The sequence below is a fragment of the Ceratotherium simum genome, chromosome 16 (assembly GCF_057802395.1).
Source record: "Ceratotherium simum simum isolate JZ-2026a chromosome 16, ASM5780239v1, whole genome shotgun sequence".
In the NCBI taxonomy this organism is placed as follows: Eukaryota; Metazoa; Chordata; class Mammalia; order Perissodactyla; family Rhinocerotidae; genus Ceratotherium; species Ceratotherium simum.
In genome coordinates, this window is record NC_141915.1 from 14,215,336 (window position 1) to 14,237,249 (window position 21,914).

General features: G+C 47.1%; 1 protein-coding gene across 1 annotated transcript in view; it reads left to right on the forward strand.

The window, feature by feature from the left end:
* The first annotated feature begins 107 nt into the window (after nucleotides 1–107).
* SHPK (sedoheptulokinase) overlaps nucleotides 108–21,914 on the forward strand; it is a 29,241-nt gene continuing 7,434 nt past the window's right edge. Inside the window, exons 1-6 of the mRNA XM_004433272.3 lie at nucleotides 108–369; nucleotides 6,400–6,541; nucleotides 14,687–14,870; nucleotides 15,431–15,583; nucleotides 16,537–16,712; nucleotides 20,708–20,908. Coding sequence (XP_004433329.1) covers nucleotides 202–369; nucleotides 6,400–6,541; nucleotides 14,687–14,870; nucleotides 15,431–15,583; nucleotides 16,537–16,712; nucleotides 20,708–20,908 — 1,024 coding nt within the window. The 5' untranslated portion in view covers nucleotides 108–201. The remainder of the gene's footprint in view (nucleotides 370–6,399; nucleotides 6,542–14,686; nucleotides 14,871–15,430; nucleotides 15,584–16,536; nucleotides 16,713–20,707; nucleotides 20,909–21,914) is intronic.

A 21,914-nucleotide genomic window follows, 5' to 3' on the forward strand; every position in this document is an offset into this window, starting at 1 on the left:
CCTCTCCGCCTATAGCCGGGCCCGGGGCGAGAGGTGCGCGGAGCTCCGCCTCCCTGGACCAATGGGAAGACGAGCTGCCGCCACGTTGAGTGTGGCTGCAGGAGCGGCAGGCGAGGCGGCGCCCTGCGCCTGGGTCCCGCGTGCAGTGTGCCGTAGCGGCTGCCTCCGCAGCGTGCCGGACCTACGCGGGGCCCTGCAGCCATGGCTGCACGGTCGGTCACTCTCGGCATCGACCTGGGCACCACGTCTGTGAAGGCGGCCCTGGTGGAGGCCGCGCCCGGCGATCCATCCGGGTTCGTGGTACTGGCGAGCTGTGCCCGGCCTGCGCGGGCGGAGGCGGCGGCCCAGAGCGCGGCGGCAGGGCCCCAGGTGAGGCAGCGCCCTGGAGCCGCGCCGCCTCCAGGGGCCTCTTGACGATCCTCTTGCTCCTCAGAGGAGGCCTCCCTGATACCCCCCTTCCTCAAAGAAGTCCCTCTGACTGCTCCAGCCTGCTTGACCTCTGCCTGCCAAGTGCAGCAGCCCCTGATCCGTTAGGCCTCGTCCCACGCGCTTTCCCACCTGCTGGCGCCGATTTCCCCACTCTCTCGCCTCTGGAGGCCGTGCGCGTGGCGCTGTATCCCCGTGCTCTCTGCCCTCCACTTTCTGTACCCGCACCTGCGTGAAATTGCTCTCCTTGTGTATGTGGAGTGACCTCTTGCCGCTCTCTGCTCCTCACACCTGCTGGTGACCTCAGGTTTAGGATTCACTTGTTCCCCAGGGCAGAGTCTGGGTTTTGCTCTGGAAATAAGATGCAGAGCAGGGCTAACCCGCTCTTCTCGTGCCCCTCTCTCATGCCACGGGAGCGGCATGTGGACAGAGGAACTCAAACGCTTGGTCGGCAAGAGTCTCCCAGCCCGAAGTCCCCCAGACACCTCGGAAGAAAGACGTCAGGACAGATAGAAAGACATTGAGAGATAAGTCGATTAAAATGTTGGAAAGAGATCAGATTGATAATTATACACTATAGCTAGTGTCTTGTGAAATCTACAAGATAGAAAGGGAGAATTTCACCGCAATGGGCTCTGTTGTGAGATGTGGGTTCAGAAAGGATGTCAATCTTCAAAGCTGGCTTCCATTAATTCCCCGAAAAAGGTAGCTCTATGTTCAGTTAATTGACAATAGAAATTAATATCAAAGAACTTTCTGTGTAACCTCACGATTTTTTTCTGGGTCTCAGCTTGTTCTTCTCCAAGTTGAAATACGTGGCCTCTGTGGCCCCTTCCAGCCACAAACCTTGATTTTCTAAGCCAATCCCCACTCCCAAGAGCTTTGTTTTTCACAAGCTCTTGCTGCATGTCTGGACTCAGTCCTTTAGGGTTCAGAGTCCGTCTTGCTCAGAAGCATTTCAGAGCATAAAGATTTCAGGAGCAATTTGCATTTTCATAGAGGCTTTCAAAGTGAGTTTGGTTGGGGCGTAAGGGCATTGTAGAATTTTTATTTCACTTCATGGACTATGAAGTGGAGGCAGAGTCAGCTCTGACGCTGTGGGGGTGAGCAGCAGAGCCGGATTGCAGGGAGTGGGTTTAGTGCCTTTTTCTCTTGAAATAGGGCCACTTCTTGAAAACTCCTTTCCTCTCTTACCCTAGCATTTAGCAGGCTCTTCTGGGTTTACAGGCACACCCAGTTCGTGACACCTGCCTAATGAGGGGTTTAGGGGAGACTAGTAATAGCCCCCTTTGCATCCTCCACATGTGTGTTGTGCTCTGGGACAAACAGCATTGCTGTAATTTCATCTATAGCAGGATTTCTCAACCCTGGCACTGTTGATATTTTGGGTGGGATGATTCTTTGTTGTAGGGGGCTGTCCTGTGCGTTGTAGGATGTTTCATTGCATGCCTGGCCTCTGACCACCATATGCCATAGAACCCTCCTCCCCAGTTGCAACACCCAAAAATGTCTCCATAGTGCCAAATATCCCCTAGGGGACAAAAATCACCCCTGGGTTGAGCACCACTAATCTATAGAAATCCTTGTATCTATACTTCTCATTCTTTAGAAGTATTGTGTACACCATGGTCAAGCTTTGCAGCTATGTGGGAGTTCAGGCTTTTAGGTATTTGCAACTTTAAAACATCAGGATTTTTGAGGGAAGCTTTGTGACTCTTTCTGAGTTATTAATTCTTCCTCTCTGGGCCTCAGTTTCCTCATCTGCAAAAAGGGGCGTGGAGGAGGAGGGTTGAATGAATTTTGAAGTTCTTTTCTTGAATCTAAAGTTCTAGGATCTGATCTGGATGTAGACTAGTTGATATTCTGAACCAAGGATTGGGGGCAGCACCTTTCCTGTTACATTGTGGGTATATCCATTGTCTGTCCAAGAGCTACACCCCTGTCATACTCACCATTAAAACTTGAACTAACTGCTGAACAGACTGCCTTCTTGTCTCACTGCCATCGGCCTGTTTCCCTCCTGCACCATCCCCACCCACATAAGTCACCCACCCTGGGCCCATTTTAAACAGCACCTCCTTTGTCCTGGGTTGGTGCACCATCTGATGGCCATGTGGGAACTCAAAACCAGCACTATCCAATAGAAATGAGAGCCACAAATGTGAGCCACATCTGTGGTTTTCAATTTTCTAGTAACCATATTCAAAAAGGTAACAGGTGAAATTAATTTTAATTGCATATTTTATTTAACCTAATGTATCCAACATATTATCATTTCTATATGTAATAATTAATGCAAAATTATTAATGAGATAGTGTGCATTCTTTTTTTTCATGCTACATGTGAAGTCTGGTTTGTATTTTACACTCCCAACACATCTCAATTCAGACTAGCCATACGTGGCTAATGCCTGCCATATTGGACAGTGCAGGTCTAAACATATGTCTCTTCCCTGCTCCCCCCTTCCCTCCTCAGGGGATCACGCACAGCCACGCGCCTCCTCTTTGCTGCTCTTTCACTGCCCAGTCAGTTCTGCTATATATAGTCTCTCCTACATAGAGAGTCTTGTTAGGATCTGAGACTGCCTCCTGGCGAGATTCTCACATATTGAGGTATATGGGGTAACTATTCTGATTCAAAACTGATGGAGCTTGAACTAAAGAAGCCTGACTGATGGCCTGTCAGACATACGTTGTGCATCTGCTTTAACCGTTAAAGTGAAGAATGCACTTTCTTAAGAAAAGAATGCATACTTTAGTCCCTTTCTGGACATTGCATGTTGACCTGTGAATTTGTAACTGAATACCTCTTTGAAACTTTGATGAATATATATCTTGGGCGTGTTTAACGTATGTTCTTTGTTCTAAAAAGGTTTAAGACTGTGCTGAAAACCACGTTCTCCGGAACAATTTCTTCCCTTGTGGAAACTGCCTTCCCGCGTTATGATCCTCACCCTGGCTCACGTAAAACTCACCTTATCCCTAGAATGGTTACTGGTTATTTTGCATGGACACCCCTCAGGAAAATGCTCTGTGCTCCCTCTTCACTCCTTCTTCCCCGTTCTACCCCCCTTCACCTTCCTTCTCTCTGCTCTTTCGTTCGTGCTTCTTAGGAGCCAAGAGCTGCCCCTGGCCACGGCCAACAGGCTGACCCAGGGCAAGTGAGGGTTTTGTTCTGAGGAGGGGAGGGCTGCGCTCCCTGCTGGAGGGAAGCAAGGGGCCTGAGGGCTCAGTCTTCAGATGCTTTTCCAAGACCCTAATCTTTTTTAGTTCCTCAAAGATCAGACATTTATTAAGAGCTGAGCCACATTTCTTGTCTTTTCTGAATTTTCCATGGATCCTTCTAGTTGTTAAATATAAGTTTATTTCATACCTTGAGGTGATTTTTGTGTGCCAGAAACATTTTACTTTGGTTGAAATAAAAATAAGTATTCAATTTATTAAATTCAGAACCCTAGTTCTTATTTAAGCTTTTAAATCAAGCTTATTCGATTTGTAAGTCTAACATTTTAAGAATGATTTTTGAGGGCCTTTGGATAATAATTAATTCCATTTTAGTTAAATACCTTAGACGTTTTAGACTGCAGTTATGCATTTAATATATTTTCTTTCTTAGGTACTGCAGTTGTCTGACCTAAATCTTTTCAGAATACTTAAATATGGGCCGGCCCCGTGGCTTGGCGGTTAAGTGCGCGCGCTCCGATGCTGGCGGCCCGGGTTCGGATCCCGGGCGCACACCCACGCACCGCTTCTCCGGCCATGCTGAGGCCGCGTCCCACATACAGCAACTAGAAGGATGTGCAGCTATGACATACAACTATCTAATGGGGCTTTGGGGGGAAAATAAATAAATAAATAAAATCTTTAAACAAGAATACTTAAATAATTCTTATAAACCTAATAAATTAAATGCATAACTTTATAAACCTTAAGTGCTCTTATATGTTTCAAATCCTTTTATAAATAAAATGAGATTTGAACTTATAATCACAAGTCTAGATCAGTTACTGAATTTCACATTTTAAATTGGAGTTACAAAGGTAACCTAGGCCGAATTCTCTTAAACATATAAATTTACTTAAAATACCAAATACCCAAAGATCCTTTAAGCACAGATATTAATCACATAATATCGTTCTTTTAAACACACATATATTTAATTCTTGATCTTTCCACTTTGAAATTTACTTATTCACCAAGAAAACAATTATGTCATCTGGGTTGCTTTCCCAAGTGTCTATTTTGTGATGACCTCCTCGGCTTATTGAGACTTCTCACTGATTACAGGCATCTGCTGGGATAGGGATAGGATCCTGGAGTCCTGTTTCTAGCCTCTAGCCGGGATTTCATAGTTTAAAAGAGGAAGTGGTCATGGAACCCAAATTTCTTTTTTTTTTCCTTTTTTTTTTCCTGTGAGGAAGATCAGCCCTGAGCTAACATCCGATGCCAATCCTCCTCTTTTTGCTGAGGAAGACTGGCCCTGAGCTAACATCCATGCCCATCTTCCTCTACTTTATATGGGATGCCACCACAGCAGGGCTTGACAAGCGGTGCGTCAGCGCGCGCCGGGGATCCGAACCTGTGAACTCTGGTCCGCCGAGACGGAGCGCGCGCCCTTAACTGCTGCGCCACTGGGCCGGCCCCAGAAACCCAGATTTCTTAGGTTTGGTCGCATCATTACCTACTTCTGAAGTTATATTAGTCTGTACCTCCTACCCATTTGGATGTACCGCTTGATTGGAGTTGGCGTTTGTTTAGCTCTAAGATATCTAAATGCATTTTCCCATCTGACTCTGAAGACTTTGAACTTCTCCAAATCCTACTTCTTTTCATGTTCTTGTTGCTTAGGAACACTTGACTGTCACCTATATTAATATGATATTTGATTACTTTCTGCTTATCTCTCAGGACTTTGTCTTTCAAGGTTATTTTGCCTAGAGACGTTATCAAGGAGGCAGGAAGTCAGAAGAAAAGGCAAATCAGAAAAAGATGGTCCTGATTTTCTTGAATCTTTCCCACCTCTGGAAAATCTGTCTACACCGTCAGCCTGTCTCTCTCTGTGTAGCTTATACCACTGCCCAAGTAATCTTCTGAAAACACAGCTCTGATGATGCTACTTTCCCATTCAGAAAGCCCCAGGAGCTCCTATTACCTTTAGGAAGAGCCCACCGCACCCTGGGGCTGGAGGCCTACCAGTGGGGCCAGAAGAGGCCCTCACCCTGGGGCTTGAGGCCCACCAATGGGGCCCCAGCCTCTCCTCTTTTCCAGGCTCATTGCATACCACCCACTCACACAGCCCAGCCCACTGGTGCTGTGCCCAGGTATCCCCTGGGCTTCCTCCTTGCCTGCCTTCCCTAGGTGGGTTTTTGTTTCCAAGTCCAGGCCTGGCCCTCAGGGCACTCCGGAAAGGTTTGCCAGATGGATGGGCTAAGCCCACGTAGGAGCAAACGCTAGGGCTGGTCCTAAAGGGCTTCAGTGCATGAGGCCTTTCTCCACTGTGCCTCTCCTGCCAGGTTGCTCCCTGTTTTGTTCCATCCTTCTCCTAACCCAAAGCTCTATGTGCCTCGCCAAAGACCCTTACTTGTTTCTCCTTTCAATGTGGTCTTTCTTGTGTTTTCCTATCCTTCTTGCTGGACTGAAAGTTCCTGTAGGGCAGGGGCAGTGGTTTTCTCAGCTCAGACTCATCCACAGTGGAGGGCAGAGCCTGGGCCATTTGCTGAGCCTCATCTGCAGCAGCGCCTCACCTGTGAGGCAAGTAGAACCTTGCACCACCCCATTCCTACTCCCGGCCCTGCTGGAGGTGGTGGAGACCCCTCAGTCCCACTCTCAACCCTGAGGCCAGTCAGCAGGTCTTGGAAGTGCCCCGGTGGAATTAGCTGAGCAGCCATCACCCAGAAAGTCCCTTGAGGCCTCTGTCCTCCTCCCCTTCCCTGTCTGTGTTTCCCTTGCCCAACGTGTCCTGTTTGTTTCCAGGGGCAGGAGCAGGATGTGCGTAGAATCATCCAAGCCCTGAACGAGTGCCTTGCTGCCCTTCCCCGGGAGCAGCTCTGGAAAGTCTGTGGCATCGGAGTGTCAGGACAGATGCACGGAGTCATGTTTTGGAAAACAGGGCAAGGTATGCTGGGCTCCGGGGGTGATCGCATGCTGTGAACAGTCTCTATGCAACTAGAGAAGTACTGCTAAGGGCTCTCTGGGAAGGGTCAGGTTGTCCTGCAGTGGGAACGAAATGGCACATGTGGCCTCTCGTGTTTTGTGTACATCCTGTCTTGTACAAATATGTAATGAATGAGTGAACCGTCCACTCACACCTTACCCATGAAAAGGAGAGGGAAAAGAGTGCGTTCTCTCTGATTCTCTGGGATTCAGTGGAGTGAATTTTTCACAGCTTTCTCTTTGTGTCAGGGTCTCGGAGCATCAGTGCCGACAACCAAGAGATGAGTGTAGTTGCAGGACATGCCAAGACACAGAGGAAACTCTTGACTGTGGGCATAGTTCTTGTTGTTTAACATAATCACAGATGTTTGTGATTTTTAAATTCCAGGGCATGTCCTTTTTATGGGGTCAGTTGCTAAGTGCTGTTTAGTTGGTTGTCTTATATCAGAAGGTCTGCCACAGTGCCAAGGTGGCTGACCTGAGCTGTTTGGCCTCCAGGAGGAGAAGTAAGCCAGTTAAATAGCAGTGAGCACTTTACATGTGCCAGGTGCTGGGCTAAGGATGTTACCTGCATGATCTCATCCAATTTTCCCAACACCCCTATGACGTAGGTTACATTACTTCTCCCATTGTGCAGATGAGAAGTTGAGGTTCAGAGAGGTTAAAATAATATGCTCAGGGTCACATGGCAGCAAGTGGTCACACCAGCTTTTGAACTCAGGTCGGTCTGACTTCAGACACTGAGATTTTTTTTTTTGTTTTTTTGATGAGGAAGATTGGCCCTGAGCTAACATCTGTGCCCATCTTCCTCTATTTTTTTGTATGTGAGTCACCACCACAGGATGGCCTGATGAGCAGTGTGCAGGTCTGCACCCGGGATCTGAACACATGAACCCCAGAGTGCACGAACTTAACCACTAGGCTACCGGGCAGGCCCCTCAGACACTGAGCTTTTAAAGTCCTCTGGGAGGACCAGAGCTACAGGAGGACACGATAGCTCAGTGAAAGGAGGAACTTCCCAACAGAATGTCCAAGGAAGGGGTTGTGAGCTTCTGTTACAGCAAGCGTTAAAAAAATTTTTTTTAATTATAAAAATTCTATACAGACATAAAAGTAGGGGAGAATAGTATTATGAACTGGTACACACCCATCTCCCAGCTTCAGCAATGTCAGCGTTTTATTGCAGGTAGCATCTTAAGCAGAGGATGGATGGCTACTTTGGGGGGCTGTAGTTAAGGGGATTTAAACATTGGATTCACCCCTTTCTGCCTGGAGATTCAGTGATTCTGAGTCCCCGGGGCCAAGGGACTGGTGACAGGCCTCTCAGCAGTGTGACGGGTGCCCGGTGATGCACCCTGTGGTTGTTATTGGTTCTTTATATGTACCCACATTCGTCCTTGGTCTGCTGTACACTAGCAGATATTTTATCCAGGATGGGCCTGGTAACTGCAGAAGCCAGCACAGGCTCTCCCCCTCCCCTCCTCCCTCGCGTCCGCCTGTTGTCAGGCCAGCTGGGCCTGAAGGAGCCGCTTGGCTCCAAGTAGTAGCGGGAGCAGAAGGCCTGTTCGGGTGTTAGAGCTGACCTCTCAGAGGGAGTCTAGGTTGTAAAAGCTTTTTAAACTCCTTAGTTTTGCATTAAGGAGAATAAATGTCCTTTTAATACTAAAACCCTTCTCAAAGAGGACAGCAGAGATCTAATGATTGTGGTCTCATCACACGCCTTCCTTCCTGCCTGTCTCCCGGACTCTGCAACAACCACACAAACCATCACCCACAGTGTTGGAGAGAGCTGCTTAATATTTCATCGAGCCAGTCTGCATGCCTTCTTGTTTTGTTTTCTGTTTCTGGGAAGGACGAAAGCCACTCTTTGACCATGATGATACCTGCTTAGCAGAGTTGAGTGAAATCGTATTTGGGATCAAGTTGTTCTGCTTTTAATGGTGGCCTTAATTCAGTTGGTTTCAGTACCTACAATATACAAGGGTCTGTGCTAGGCCCCGGGGGAGACATAGAAATGAGCGGATGAAGCCCCCACTTTCCTGAGCACACTCCGTGCAGTCAACGCCGACGGGCACCAGTAACCGGAGCAGAGAGCTAAGTGCTTCCACTAGGGCACAGGCGAGCCAGTTGGAGGAGAGCAGAGGGAGTGACTAGTGTCTTCTGAGAGGACTGTGGTTACGCCTGTTTCCAAATTCCATTTTCAGGCTCAGTAATAGCAGGCGAGAAGTGGGGATCATAAAACCAAGAGAAAAGGCAAGCAGCAGACTGGGAGAAAATATTTGTTAGTGTAGTGTCGACCAAGGATGAATGTGGGGACATATAAAGAACTAATAACAAAGAAAGGACAAATGGCCCTGTGGAAAAATCGGCAAAGGATAGGGCAGGCCATTCCTAGATGAGGAATTACAAATGGCTAATAAGCATATGGAAAGATGCTCAATGTCATTAGTAATTAGGGAAGCACAGATGAAAAGAACAATGAGAAATCATTTCCTACCCACTGGATTATAAGAAGTTAAAGTTTGATCATGTCAGGAGTTGGCAAAGCGGGTGGAAAATTGGTTCTTTTAAATTCCGCTGTTTGTAGTGTAAATTAGCGTAGGCATTTTGGAGGGCAATTTGGCAGGGCCTATTAAAAATAAGAGAGCTGCCATGACTCAGCAGCTCTGCTACTTGGGATCTGTTCAGGAAAAGTACTTTGACGTGTGTGTGCATGAGGAGGCATCGTCATGGTTGTTCATTGCATACTTGTCTATAGTGGTGAAAACCGTGACCTTTAGCCATAGGGAATGGTTAGGTAAATGTTGGTGTGTCATGCTGTAGAATGATTTGCAGTAGTTAAGAAGAGTAAAGTACATTCATGTGTACTGACAAGGAAGGAACTCCAGAACATGTTGTTGGATGATAAAAACAACCCCTAGAAAAATGCATACAGTATAGTACTATTTGTTTTTAAAAAGTAGACAAATACAAAATAAAGCCCAACCCAAGTCTACTAAACAAAACTAAATATGTTGTGTAAGTGTAAAAACTTTAGACGGTTACCCGACAAGTGCTAACAGTGACCGGAAGAGGCTGGGACTCTGGGGGGTGGTCATGCAGCCCTTTTGCTTTATCTGTAATATTTGAACATTTTATATTGAGAATGCATTTACTTGTCACTGATGTAATTAAGAAATTAAAACTATATCAATTCTTTCCAAAAAAAAAAAAAAAAGAAGAAGAAGAAAGAAAAAACATATCCATCAGGCCAGATTCTAGAACCAGACTGCCTGGATTTGAATTCTGGTTCTACCACTTAGTAGCTATGTGATCTTTGGCAAAATTTTTAAACTTTTCTGTGCTTTGCTTTTCTTATGAGTAAAATGGGGATAATTATGACACCTACATTATAAGGCTCTTAGGTAGATTAAATAAATTAATATTTTTAAAGTGCTTTGAACAATACGTGGTACATGGTAAAAACTCTATGTTTGTTTTATAATACAAACGAAATAAAAATGATAGTCCAGGGGCTGGCCGGGTGGTATAGCAGTTAAGTGCGTGTACTCTGCTTCAGTGGCCCAGGGTTCTCAGGTTCGGACCCCAGGCGCACACTGATGCACCGCTGGTCAAGCCATGCTGTGGCGGCATCCCATATAAAGTGGAGGAAGATGGGCATGCATGTTAGCCCAGGGCCAGTCTTCATCAGTAAAAAGAGGAGGATTGACAACGGATGTTAGCTCAGGGCTACTCTTCCTCACCAAAAAAAAAAAAAAAAAAAAAAAGTCCAAAAATTAAAAAAAAAAGGATCAAAAGAGTTTTGGAAGCAGACAAAGGGGTTGAAAAAAGCTGCAGAGATCCAGCTTTAGGGCTGGGTTAAGAATCCCAGCTTTAGATTTAGGTAGAAATGTAGATGTGAGGGGAGACTACTCCGAGGAGGAACCATACCCCATCCCTCTGGGGTGAAACTTAATATATTTCAAGTGCGTGTGTATAACGCACCTCCCTGCTCTCTGGGTGCTGGCCAAGGCTGCTAACCAGAGACTGACAAGACCCCTCTGAGCCTTTGCCCTGGCTGTTCCACATACCTGCAACATGTGTCCCCAGATAGTCTTATGGCTCACTCCCTTACTCCATTCAGGTCCCTCCTCATGGGTCACCTGAGAGAGGACTTCCCTGATCACCCTCCAACAATCCATCACTCTTTCCCCTTACCCTGCTGTGTATTTCTTCACAGCAACTGAAAGTACCTGGTATTATGTACCTGCTTGTTTATGTTCTGTAGGCCTGGCATATAAGCTGCATGAAGGCAGGGACTTTTCCTTGTTCACCGCTGTATTCTCAGGGACTAGAACTAGTGCCTAATACATATAAGATACTCAGTAAATATATTGTTCAATCATGCATATGTGAATGTATGAATGGATATTTAATGGCCTGGAACTAAGTGGGGGGCCAGTTAAGTCTCTATTTTTGGTTCTTTTTTTTTTTTTGTGAGGAAGATCAGCCCTGAGCTAACATCCATGCCAATCCTCCTCTTTTTACCGAGGAAGACTGTCTCTGAGCTAACATCTGTGCCTGTCTTCCTCCACTTTATGTGGGACACCGCCACAGCATGGCCTGACAAGCGGTGCATAGGTGCGCGCCTGGGATCCGAACCCGGGCTGCCAGCAGCGGAGCGCGCGCACTTAACCGCTACGCCACGGGGCCGGCCCATCTTTTTTTGGTTCTTAATGAGCAAATTTATAGGAAAATATGGTGGTCTTGGCTCCCAAATCTGGGGTCTGAGATCAGACACAGCCATGGAACAGCTTTATGTGGGTCTTGTCCCTGCTTCATGGCAGGCACGGTTCTGCAGTGGAGGCCAGATTCTCATCTGCGTCCGTTAGATCTGGAGTGTTCTTGATTGCTGATACCTTTTCTCAACAGGCAGTTAACGTCAACATCCTTTTCCCATCTTGCTGCAGTGGTTGTATTTATATTGCATGGAGGTGTGGGAAATATCCCTTGTATGAGGAGAAGAGATAACAAAAGTTGTGTAAGGGGGTATATTCTGTCTCTCAAAGGCTGCTGTAAAAGCCTTAGAACGTGGACTGAGTTTAGAAGGTAAAGGTTCATTATCGTCGGCATCATCACTAACATTAGCTGAGTGCTCACTATGTGTCAGGTACTGTTCTAAGCGCTTTACCTGTAACTCATTTAATACACACAACCCTACGCACACAACACCCACAACACCCAACCTAACCCTAACTTTAAACCTTCTCCTTGACGGGCCGGCCCTGTGGCTTGGTGGTTAAGTGCGCGCGCTGCAATGCTGGTGGCCCGGGTTCGGATCCCGGGTGCGCATCGAGGCACCACTTCTCCGTCCATCCTGAGGCCGAGTCCCACATACAGCAACTAGAAGGATGTGCAGCTGTGACATACAACTATCTACTGGGGCTTTGGGGGGAAAAAATAAAATAAATAAAATCTTTAAAAAAAAAAAAAAAAAAAAAAAAAAAAAACCTTCTCCTTGCTACTAGCCTGAGAGTAAAGTCAACACACGGGCAAGGAGAGCCACTAGGATCCAGGAGACAGAGTTATAAGTGCCCTCTACCTCTGGACTTCCAGGTACAGTCGTCACCAAGATGCTGAACTAATTTGACTGCTGGCTGTTTCCCCCAAGTTTGGTTTCAGAGGAACCATAGAGAAAAACACCAAGGAAACGGGAGACACTGTGAGAAAGCCAGTGGTGATGGGGCTGTTTTGAGTTGGTGTGTGTGGGTTGATGGTTTGGATCTGGGGCAAGAGGCAGCCAGCCTTGCCTGTGGGAGGATAAACAAGGAGTTTGGCTCCTGGCTTGCCATGGCTGTGGGACAAACAGTGCCTGTTCCTGCGCCCACAGGAACTCAGGTGTCTTCAGGAATAAAATCAAGGCCACAGAGAAAAGCAGGTGTCCTTCTCCAAAACACGGGGCTGGTGACCTATGATCTAAGGATCCTCGTAGCATTGTGTCTTCCTGGGGGCAGAGGGGAAGCTCTGACCTGTGGAGATATTTCCCAGGGTGGGATGGATTAGCTGTGGATGCCAGGACTCGTCCATCCTCCCCAGCCCCTTGGGGCTGACAGGACTGAGGTCTTGCCCATTTACATTGCCTGATGGAGTGGCCAGTACCCTAGGGCAAATGAGCTCACCGGCCAGGACAGCAAGACATTTGAAGAGCACAACTGTCTCACAAGAAAAACATTGTGCTGGGTTATTTCATGGAGATTCTGTCAGAAGCAGAACTATTAGAATGGACAGACTAAGAATTTAAAATTAGCTTGGCATACATACTAAAAGATATTAAAGGAGGATCTTAGCAAGGAAGTAATAAGGAGAAAACAAAAAGAACCAAGCAGGAATATGAGGTGTGGAAAACATAGTTGAAATAAAGAAAGTAATAGATGGAATTAATAGCAGAATGGATACAACTTCAGAACAAATTAAAGAATGAAAGATCAGATGGAGGAAATCTCTCAGAAGGAAGAAGGAAAGAACAAAGAAGTAGAAAATGTAAAAGAAAAGCTAAGAGATATTGAAGATACAAAAAGAAGCACTAGCATCTGGATAATAGGAGACCCAGAAAGGGAAAAATAGAAGTGGTAGAGGAGGAAATAATTGCAGAATTAATGGAGAAAATTTTCCCATAATTGACAAAATAGGATGTAAGGCCCTAGACTGAAAGGGCCCATAGAATGTCAAAGAGGGGAGAGAAGGAAAACCTCACAGCTAGATATATTATGGTGAACTTTTAAGGATTTCAAAGACAGTAAATTCCAAAAGTTTACAGAATGAAAGGTCAGATCCCATATAAAAGAATCAGAAGTAGATTGACATTAGAGTTTTTTCAACAGCAACATTCTTTGTAAAAAGGCAATGGAATGGTATTTTGGTTATCTACTGCTGCATAACAAACTACCTCCAAATTCAGTGACTTACAACAAAAACCATTTTATCATTTCCTGTGATTTGGGGGCAGGAATTGGGCAGGGCTCAGCTGACTGATCTACTCTACAGGGAGTTGACGGAGGTTACTTGGTGGACAGACTGGTCTGGAGGGTTCAGGATGCTCTACTCAATGCCTGGTAGAGTCTTGGTGGGGAAGACTGGAAGGCTGGGCTCAGCAGGGGATGATCTGCCAGATGTCTACATGTGACTTATCCACATGGTCTCTCCAGCATGGTGGCCTCAGGGTAGCAGGACCTTTTACATGGCGGCTGGCTTACCGCAGAGTGAGCACTCCAAGAGGCTCTGGTGTTTGCTGCAAGGCTTCTTATGACCTAGCCTTGTGAGTCCTAGGATGTCACTCCCACCACATTCCCTTGGACAAGCAAGTCACCAAGGCCAGCCCGGGTTCAAGGAAAGAGGATTTAGAGTCTACCTCTTAATGGGAGGAATAGCAAGGAATTTGCGGCAATCTACCACAAATCTACAAATAGTATTTTTAAGTATTAAAGAAAAGGAAGTTAGAATCTAGAATATGATAACTGATTAAACTGTCCTTCAGATATGAGGATATGAAAAAATATTCTGAAACATATAGGCCTGCAGATGCTTTGCCGCAGAAAGACCTACACTGGAAAAAGTTTTGGGTGAACTATTTATAAAGAGCAGAGAAAAATCCAGAAGATGTTTCAAGAGATAAGTGAAGTAAAGATGGCTGGAATCCTTAGTTAAGTTTGATAGCTAAAAATCAATTAGCTAAGACCAAAGGAAAAGAGAAAACATATTGTTAATCATTCAGAATCAAGTCTAGATAATATCATCATGATGAGGGTTTGAAGGGCAGAGACCAGGGCACTTGAGAGTGTGCTGAAGTTCTTTTCTTATGGGGTGAGGGGAGATATAATATCAACTTTAAAAATGAATAAAAAGGAACATAGAGGAAGTGGGACAAATGGAAGGAGGAAGTGACTTGCCCAGGGTCACATGTGGTTGGTGGTGGAGCCAGGAACTAAATCCACTAAAGCAGAACCTGTGTGTGTGAGGGAAGCATTGTCATGGGTGGTAAAGTCTGTGCTGTAGCCTCACTAGCAGAGTAGCCTCAAGGGCGTGCTGGTGCTGGTCTTTTCTCCATTTTTGATAATCTCCTTTGTTCCAGGCTGTGAATGGACAGAAGGAGGGACTGCCCCTCTGTTCGAGCCCAGAGCCGTGAGCCACCTGGTCACATGGCAGGATGGCCGGTGTGGCAGCGGGTTCCTGGCTTCTCTGCCCCAACCGGAGTCCCATCTCAGTGTGGCCACGGGGTTTGGCTGTGCAACCATCTTCTGGCTTTTGAAAAATAGGTACGGACAACTGTTCTTTGAATCGGGTGCTGGATTTGAGGTGAATGAGACTGGCCAGGGGGCTGCACCTCTAGCCAGTCAGCATCAAATCACTCCACACGCTGGATTGTCCATCACTGAGTGTGGCCCGGCACAGGCTGTGGTCACAAGACCTAGACTTAGCCTAGAACTGCTTCATTTCGCAGAGGGCTCTCTATTGGTTATCTGATTCTAACCCAGAAGGGGAAAGAAGGGGCCAGAGAGGGCAAGGGACTTGCCAAGGGTCACGTGGTGAGTTCATGGGGAGGTCAGGGCTGCTGAGAATGGCTGATGTCCTGCCTTCCCAGGCATGGTGTGTCCTCCCCTGAGTCCCCTCCCCTAAGACTGACACCAGCCAGCTTTGCTTGGAGCTGCAAGAGGTCCTCACCTCAGGAGGTCCAGCTGCAGGGAAGCCGCAGCATGTGTGGTTCTGGTTGCCACCCAGCTATGCCAGTGTAGTCCACACTGCCCACAGCTAGGTGCAGCACATGCTTTCAAGTCAATATTAGACTACATTGAATTGTTTTTGGTGTGAAAAACAGCCCAGAGTTCCTGAAGTCCTATGATGCAGCAGGCACCATCAGTGACTATGTGGTTGCCATGCTGTGTGGCTTGCCCAGACCCCTGATGTCCGACCAGAATGCCGCCAGCTGGGGATATTTCAATACCCGGAGCCAAAGCTGGAACTTGGACATGTGAGTATAACCTCTCAGGCTGGCTCCAGGCTGAAGGGCAGAATCTCTAGAGTGAGAGCTTCAGTGGGCTTTCCCATTTGGGAAGAGTGGAAGATTCCAAGAGGCCAGGAATCAGGTTTCAACCTGTTCCAGTCACTGGGCTTGGGTGGACCTGGCTGTAAGTGAAGCCTCTGGGGAGGGCGCCACCACCCTCACCATGCTGTCCTGCTCCTCCTCAGTCGCCCAGACCTAGGGTGGGCTCCCAGGTCTCTGTGATCCAGGCCCAACCTGTAGATTTCAAAAAACAACTTTCACTCTTTAATATGTTTTATAATAAGCTTAAGAAATGGAAGTAATTGGCTCAAGGGGTGCCTTTTAGGTTCTTTTTAAGCAATCATTTGCCTTTTCAGGTCCAGAAGTCCAGTGCCCTGTAAGTTTACTTGCTTCAGGGCCCAAATTCTGAGTTCTGTAATAAACTGCTAGTTCAGGTAAAGGACTTTCTTGCGTGTTTCATACAGTTGACAGCCCCATGTTCACTAACCTCGAGTGATGAATGCGTGTGGATTCAGGATTGACTTTGGTTTGGCCTGTGCTAACCAACTGTGACTTTGCATTCCAACTCCCACTATCTCCCTTCGCAGAGGGTTTGTGTTCCCTTCAAAGCAGGAGGCTGATGCAGTGATACCTGGCCCTTATCTAATCCTTCCTGATCCCTCCTGCTTAAACTGGTTGTTTTCTTCCCCAGAAGGCCAATCCCATTTTCCTTTGAAAGCCAGTGTTCACTCTTTAAAAAACCCAACCCTATGTCTCATGGTTTTAAAAAAGCCAAAGAGGCCCTCTGTGAAAACACTGGATTCTACTCTTCCTTCTCGTACGTGTATCCTCTAGTGCTTTCCTTTGCTGAGTTTCCTGGAAACAACCAAAAATAGAAAGCCAAGCACTGGATACATACGCTCTCCTCTTTTGATTTGCAGACTGAGGGGCTCGGGCTTTCCTGTCCACCTGCTCCCAGATACTGCCGAGCCGGGCAGCGTGGCAGGCAGAACTTCCCATGCATGGTTTGAAATCCCAAAGGGGACGAAGGTGGGCGTGGCCTTGGGTGATTTACAGGCCTCCGTCTATTCCTGCATGGCCCAGAGGACAGATGCAGGTGAGTCTTCTTTTCCCTCCTCAGACTTCTGTGGGTGCTTCCTAAGGCCCAGCTCTGTGTGAGGGTCCGAGGGGCACACATAATCAGCCTTCTCAGCATCCTGGCGCTCGTTGTTCTGTAAACGTGAAAAACACCCTCATCCCTATAGCTGAAGCCCCTGCTCGGGGAGCTTACAATCCAGCCAGACAAGTTCTGTCCCTGATCGCAGTCTGTACCTTTCCTCTCCAGGGACATGTGAGGAAATGACTCTCTCTAGTTGGCTGGATTCTAACATGTAATTCCACAACCAAAGAAATAGATGAGTAGATTAGGGTTTTTGTTTGTTGTATGTTTGTCAATCGAAGTTCCCTCCGATCTGATTAGAAGTGCAGAGTCTTTTCTGTGTTCGGTGTAAGAGAGTCACAGTGAGGTAGAGGCAGCAGTCTAGGGCAAGGGTTGGCAAACTTTTTCTGTAAAGGGCCGGACAGTAAACATTTCAGGCCTTGTGGGCCACATAATTTCTGTCATAACTACTTACCTCTGCTGTTGGAGCTTGAAAGCAGCCATAGCCCGCACGTAAATGAGTGGGCATAGCTGCGTTCCAATAAAACTTTATTTAGACACTGAAATGTGAATTTCATATAATTTTCATGTGTCACGGAATATTCTTCTCCTTTTGATTTCTTTTCAATTTAAAAATGTAAGAACATGCTACTGGGATTGTAAAATGGTGTAACCCCTTTGGAAAACAGTCTGGTAGTTCCCCAAAAGTTAAGCATGGAGTTACCCTATGACTGAGCAATCCCACTCCTAGGTATATACCCAAGAGAAATCACATGTCCACACAAAAACTTGTGCACAAATCAGGTTCCAGCCTGTTCCAGTCACTGAGCATGGGTGGGCCTGGCTGTAAGTGAAACGCCTGGGGAGGGCGCCACCCCCCTCGCCGTGCTGTCCTGCTCCTTCTCAGTTGCCCAGACCTAGGATTCTTAGCAGCATTATTCATAACAGCCAAAAAGTAGAAACAATTCTACATTCAAATGTTCCTAGCAGCAGTGTTCATAACAGCCAAAAAGTAGAAACAACCCAAATGCCCATCAACTGATAAGGGGATTAAAAAAATGTGTTATATCCACACAGCTCAAATGCCACAACATGTGAGCGAAAATGGAAGAAATGACAGAAGCTCGTCACAAAAGGTCACGTAGTGTATGGTTCCGTTCCTATGAGATGTCCAAAACAGGCAAATCCATAAGAGAGAAAGTAGATGAGTGGTTGCCAGGGGCTGGTGGAGGGGGTGATTGCTAGCGGGTATGGGGTTTCTTTTTGGAGTGATGAAAATGTTCTAAAATTAGATGGTGGTGATGGTTGTAAAACTCTGTGAATATACTAAAAACCACTAAATTGTACACTTTAAAAGGGTTCATTTTATGGTGAATTTATGTGAATTACATCTCAATAAAGCTATTATTAGAAATAATATAAAAGCCATTCTTAGCTCCTGGGCCATACAAAAACAAATGGACGTGGCCGGTGGGCTGTCGTTTGCCCATCCCTGGGGTAGGGTAGAATTTGGGCCTGCCTGCCTGAGCAGGGTGGTTGCAGGATGTGTGTTTCCTCTGATCCTTGCGGCAGCCTGGCTGAGCACGTCCGCTTTGGGAGCCCTCCTTGTTATCAAGGAGAACAGGCAATTCATTCCTCTCACCCGGGTTGTCTTTGTCATCACATTTTTTTGTGTGTGAGGAAGATTAGCCCTGAGCTAACATCTGATGCCAATCCTCCTCTTTTTGCTGAGGAAGATTGGCCCTGGGCTAATATCCGTGTCCATTTTCCTCTACTTTATATGGGACACTGCTATAGCATGGCTTGACAAGCGGTGCATTGGTCCGTGCCCGGGATTGGAACCTGCAAACCCTGGACCACCGAAGTGGAGCCGGTGAACTTAACCACTACACCCCCGGCCCGGCGGCTGTCATCATATCTTTTTTTCCCTCCATCAGTTAGAACTATTACAATTCAACCCTGAGTTTAAAAATTCTGACCAGCACTATCCTCTGTGTATTAGTTTATTCTTGTTTCATTACATTCTTAAAAAATAAAATTTCACCTGACTGTTTTTGTTTTGTTTTTGGTAGAACTTCCTCTTAATTCAAGATTAGCTGAGAGGAAAAGGTGAAATTCTGCCAATCCTGTTTGCATGTAAATGTGGTAAAATCTTTTAAGGTCAACAAAGTTCAAAATTTTTTTCTCTCAAATTTTCAACTAAAATCAATGCCCCAGGATCCGGCCCTGTGGCTTAGCGGTTAAGTGCGTGCGCTCTGCTGCTGGTGGCCTGGGTTCGGATCCCGGGCGCGCACCAATGCACCGCTTCTCTGGCCATGCTGAGGCCGCGTCCCACATACAGCAACTAGAAGGAAGTGCAGCTATGACATACAACTATCTACTGGGGCTTTGGGGGAAAAAATAAATAAAATTATAAAAAATAAAATAAAATAAAATCAATGCCCCAGGAAAATATACTAAGTTTATTCTGTGACTTAATTTTCCTGGTGCCCCATCTCTTGCCTTATGTCCCCTCATCTCAAAGCACGAACGTCAGGGAACTCACGTGGGCTTAGAGTCCAGCCCGCGGGCCTGGGTTGGAATTTCAGCCCCTCTACTTCTTCTGCTGTGACCTTGGGCAGGCTGCTTTTCTCTCTGAGCCCTTGTCATCGTCCAAAATGAGGGTGACAATGCCTTTCTCATGGGACAGTTGGGGTGGTGCCCGTAAAGAGCCTGGTTCTTTCCTCCTACCTAGTGGTTTTCAAATCTTAGGCTGTTCCCTCCACACAGGGCTGCTCTATGCCTGGATATACATGTGCTTTCTGTATGGTGAGTAGGGGGCTAGTCAAATGCGAAGAAGGTAAGATTCAGGCTCCCTCTTCACTGAGCTGGTTCTGGTTCCAGATTGGGGCTGCTGGCCTGTGCTCAGTTGTGCCAGGTCCGTGGGCAAAGTTGGTTGGTTCCCATGGTAGGCACCTCCACTCAAGGGGACAAGTGGAGGGCATGTTGCTTCTGCTTTACAGTCATGGTGAGAGGCTTGATGTGGGAGAAAGGAAAGATACTGGTTTTCTGAGACTTGTTTTCACTCTCCTTGCTTCTGACGCCCTGGTAGGTGGGAAGGTTGAATGCTGACCTCAGTTAGTTTAGCCCCCAACAGACTGAGAACAGGGTTTTTGGCCAGGTCTCGTGAGAAAAGGAGGAGAAGAGACTCCTGGAACAGTCCTGGCCTCCATTCAGAGGAGAAAATCATTCCCTCTGCTGGGTCTGGGAGCTTTCCCTCTGCTGGTGGGGGGCGGTTGAGGAGAACACCTTGGAAATGAGAAGGAGGTAGTACTTGCCGAAAAGGAATGAAACCTCCCCAGAGAATAAAACACTTGGGCTGAGGTTTTACTCTCTGTAAATAGTTGTCTATTGCTGTGTGACAAATCACCCCAATACTTGGTAGCCTAAAACAGCAAGCATTTATTATCTCACACAGTTTCTGAGAATCACGAATCTGGGTGTGGCTGGATGGTCTGGCTCAAGGTCCCTCATGAGATTGCAGTCAGGCTGGGAGTGTTGTCATCCGGAGGTTTGACCAGGCCTGGAGCATCCACTTCTCAGCTCACTCATGTGGCTCTTGGCAGGGGGCCTCAGTTCCTTGCCACGTGGGCCTCTCCATCGGGCTGCTCACGATGTGGCACCTGCCTTCTCCCAGAGCAGGTGATCCAAGACAGAAGCTGCAGGGCCTCTTGATGACCCAGTCTCCAGAGTCACACACGGTCACTTCTGCTCTATCCTCTCTGTTAGAAGCAGGTCACTGAGTCCAGCCCACACTCAGGGGGAGGGGAATTAGACTCTACCTCCTGAAAGGAGGGGTATCTAAGACTTTCTAGACATATTTTTAAAAACAGCACACTCTCCCCCTGCCCTGTTGTGACTTGTGACCTCCGAGTTAGCCCAACAGGCCTAACCTCTACTTCCTTGGGCCCCAGTTCTCAACATCAGCACCTCGGTTCAGTTGGCGGCCTCCATGCCTTCCGGATTCCAGCCGGTGCTGACTCCAGACCCTGCAGCTCCCGTCGCCTACTTCCCCTACTTCGACAGGACTTACCTGGCGGTGGCAGCGTCACTCAATGGGGGCAATGTGCTGGCGACATTCGTCCACATGCTGGTCCAGTGGATGGCGGATCTAGGTAAGGTATGGCGCACACAGCGGTGTGTCCCCTCTTGTCCTTTCTATTTGGCAATGTCTTGGTGCTGAATGTACTATTTAAGCTTCTAGATTCATGTCTCAGACCCAGTCAGGTTCCAGCACGGTCCTTCCTTCCTTACAGATCTGAGCTTGTAGCCTTCTTTCCTCTCATGTTCTGAGCTGCCATCACCTACTCTTTTTTGAGGGGGCACCTTCTCCCCTAACCTTGACTGTGGAGTATCGTAATAGTCCCCCAGGTCTCCCCTGCCCTGTGTGTCACTTTCTCTGTCAGTAAGCCCCTGGGTCCCTTGCATTTGAGGTTTTCCTTCTAATGACTGCAGATAGCTGAAAGTAAAATGATCAAACACAAGTGAGTGAAAAGACTCCCGATATTTTATTTTATTTTTATTTTATTATTTTTGTTAGGAAGATCGGCCCTGAGCTAACATCTGCCAATCCTCCTCTTTTTGCTGAGAAAGACCAGCCCCAGACCAACATCCATGCCCATCTTCCTCTACTCTACACGGGGCGCCGCCACAGCATGGCTTGACAAGCGGTGCATCGGTGTGCGCCCGGGATCCGAACGCATGAACCCCGGGCCGCCACAGTGGAGCGCGCGCACCCAACGACCTGCGCCACCGGGCTGGCCCCCCGATATTTTAAAATATTATAAAATTCTCAGAGCACTTATTCCTGCCGAGGAGTTCTTGACCCCCTTTTTTGGAAGGGTCCCTGGAAACTCGGATTTCCTCTGGGTAGAACTGATCAGGCTTCCTCTGCCCTGCATTTACAGGGAAACATGTAACCGCCTTCTTCCAAGAGAGGTTCTGTTTTCAAGCACTTCAGGTAGAAATGAAATTTCTGGTCAGCTGTCCATGTCTAGGGAAATCATATCACCAGATGCTTTGGTCACCTGTAGGAGCTTGAAATCAGGTCATTCCAGGAAACATCCAACGTAGTGACAAGGTGAGGCGTAGGCAGCAGGGAGCACATGGGACACTCAGGCT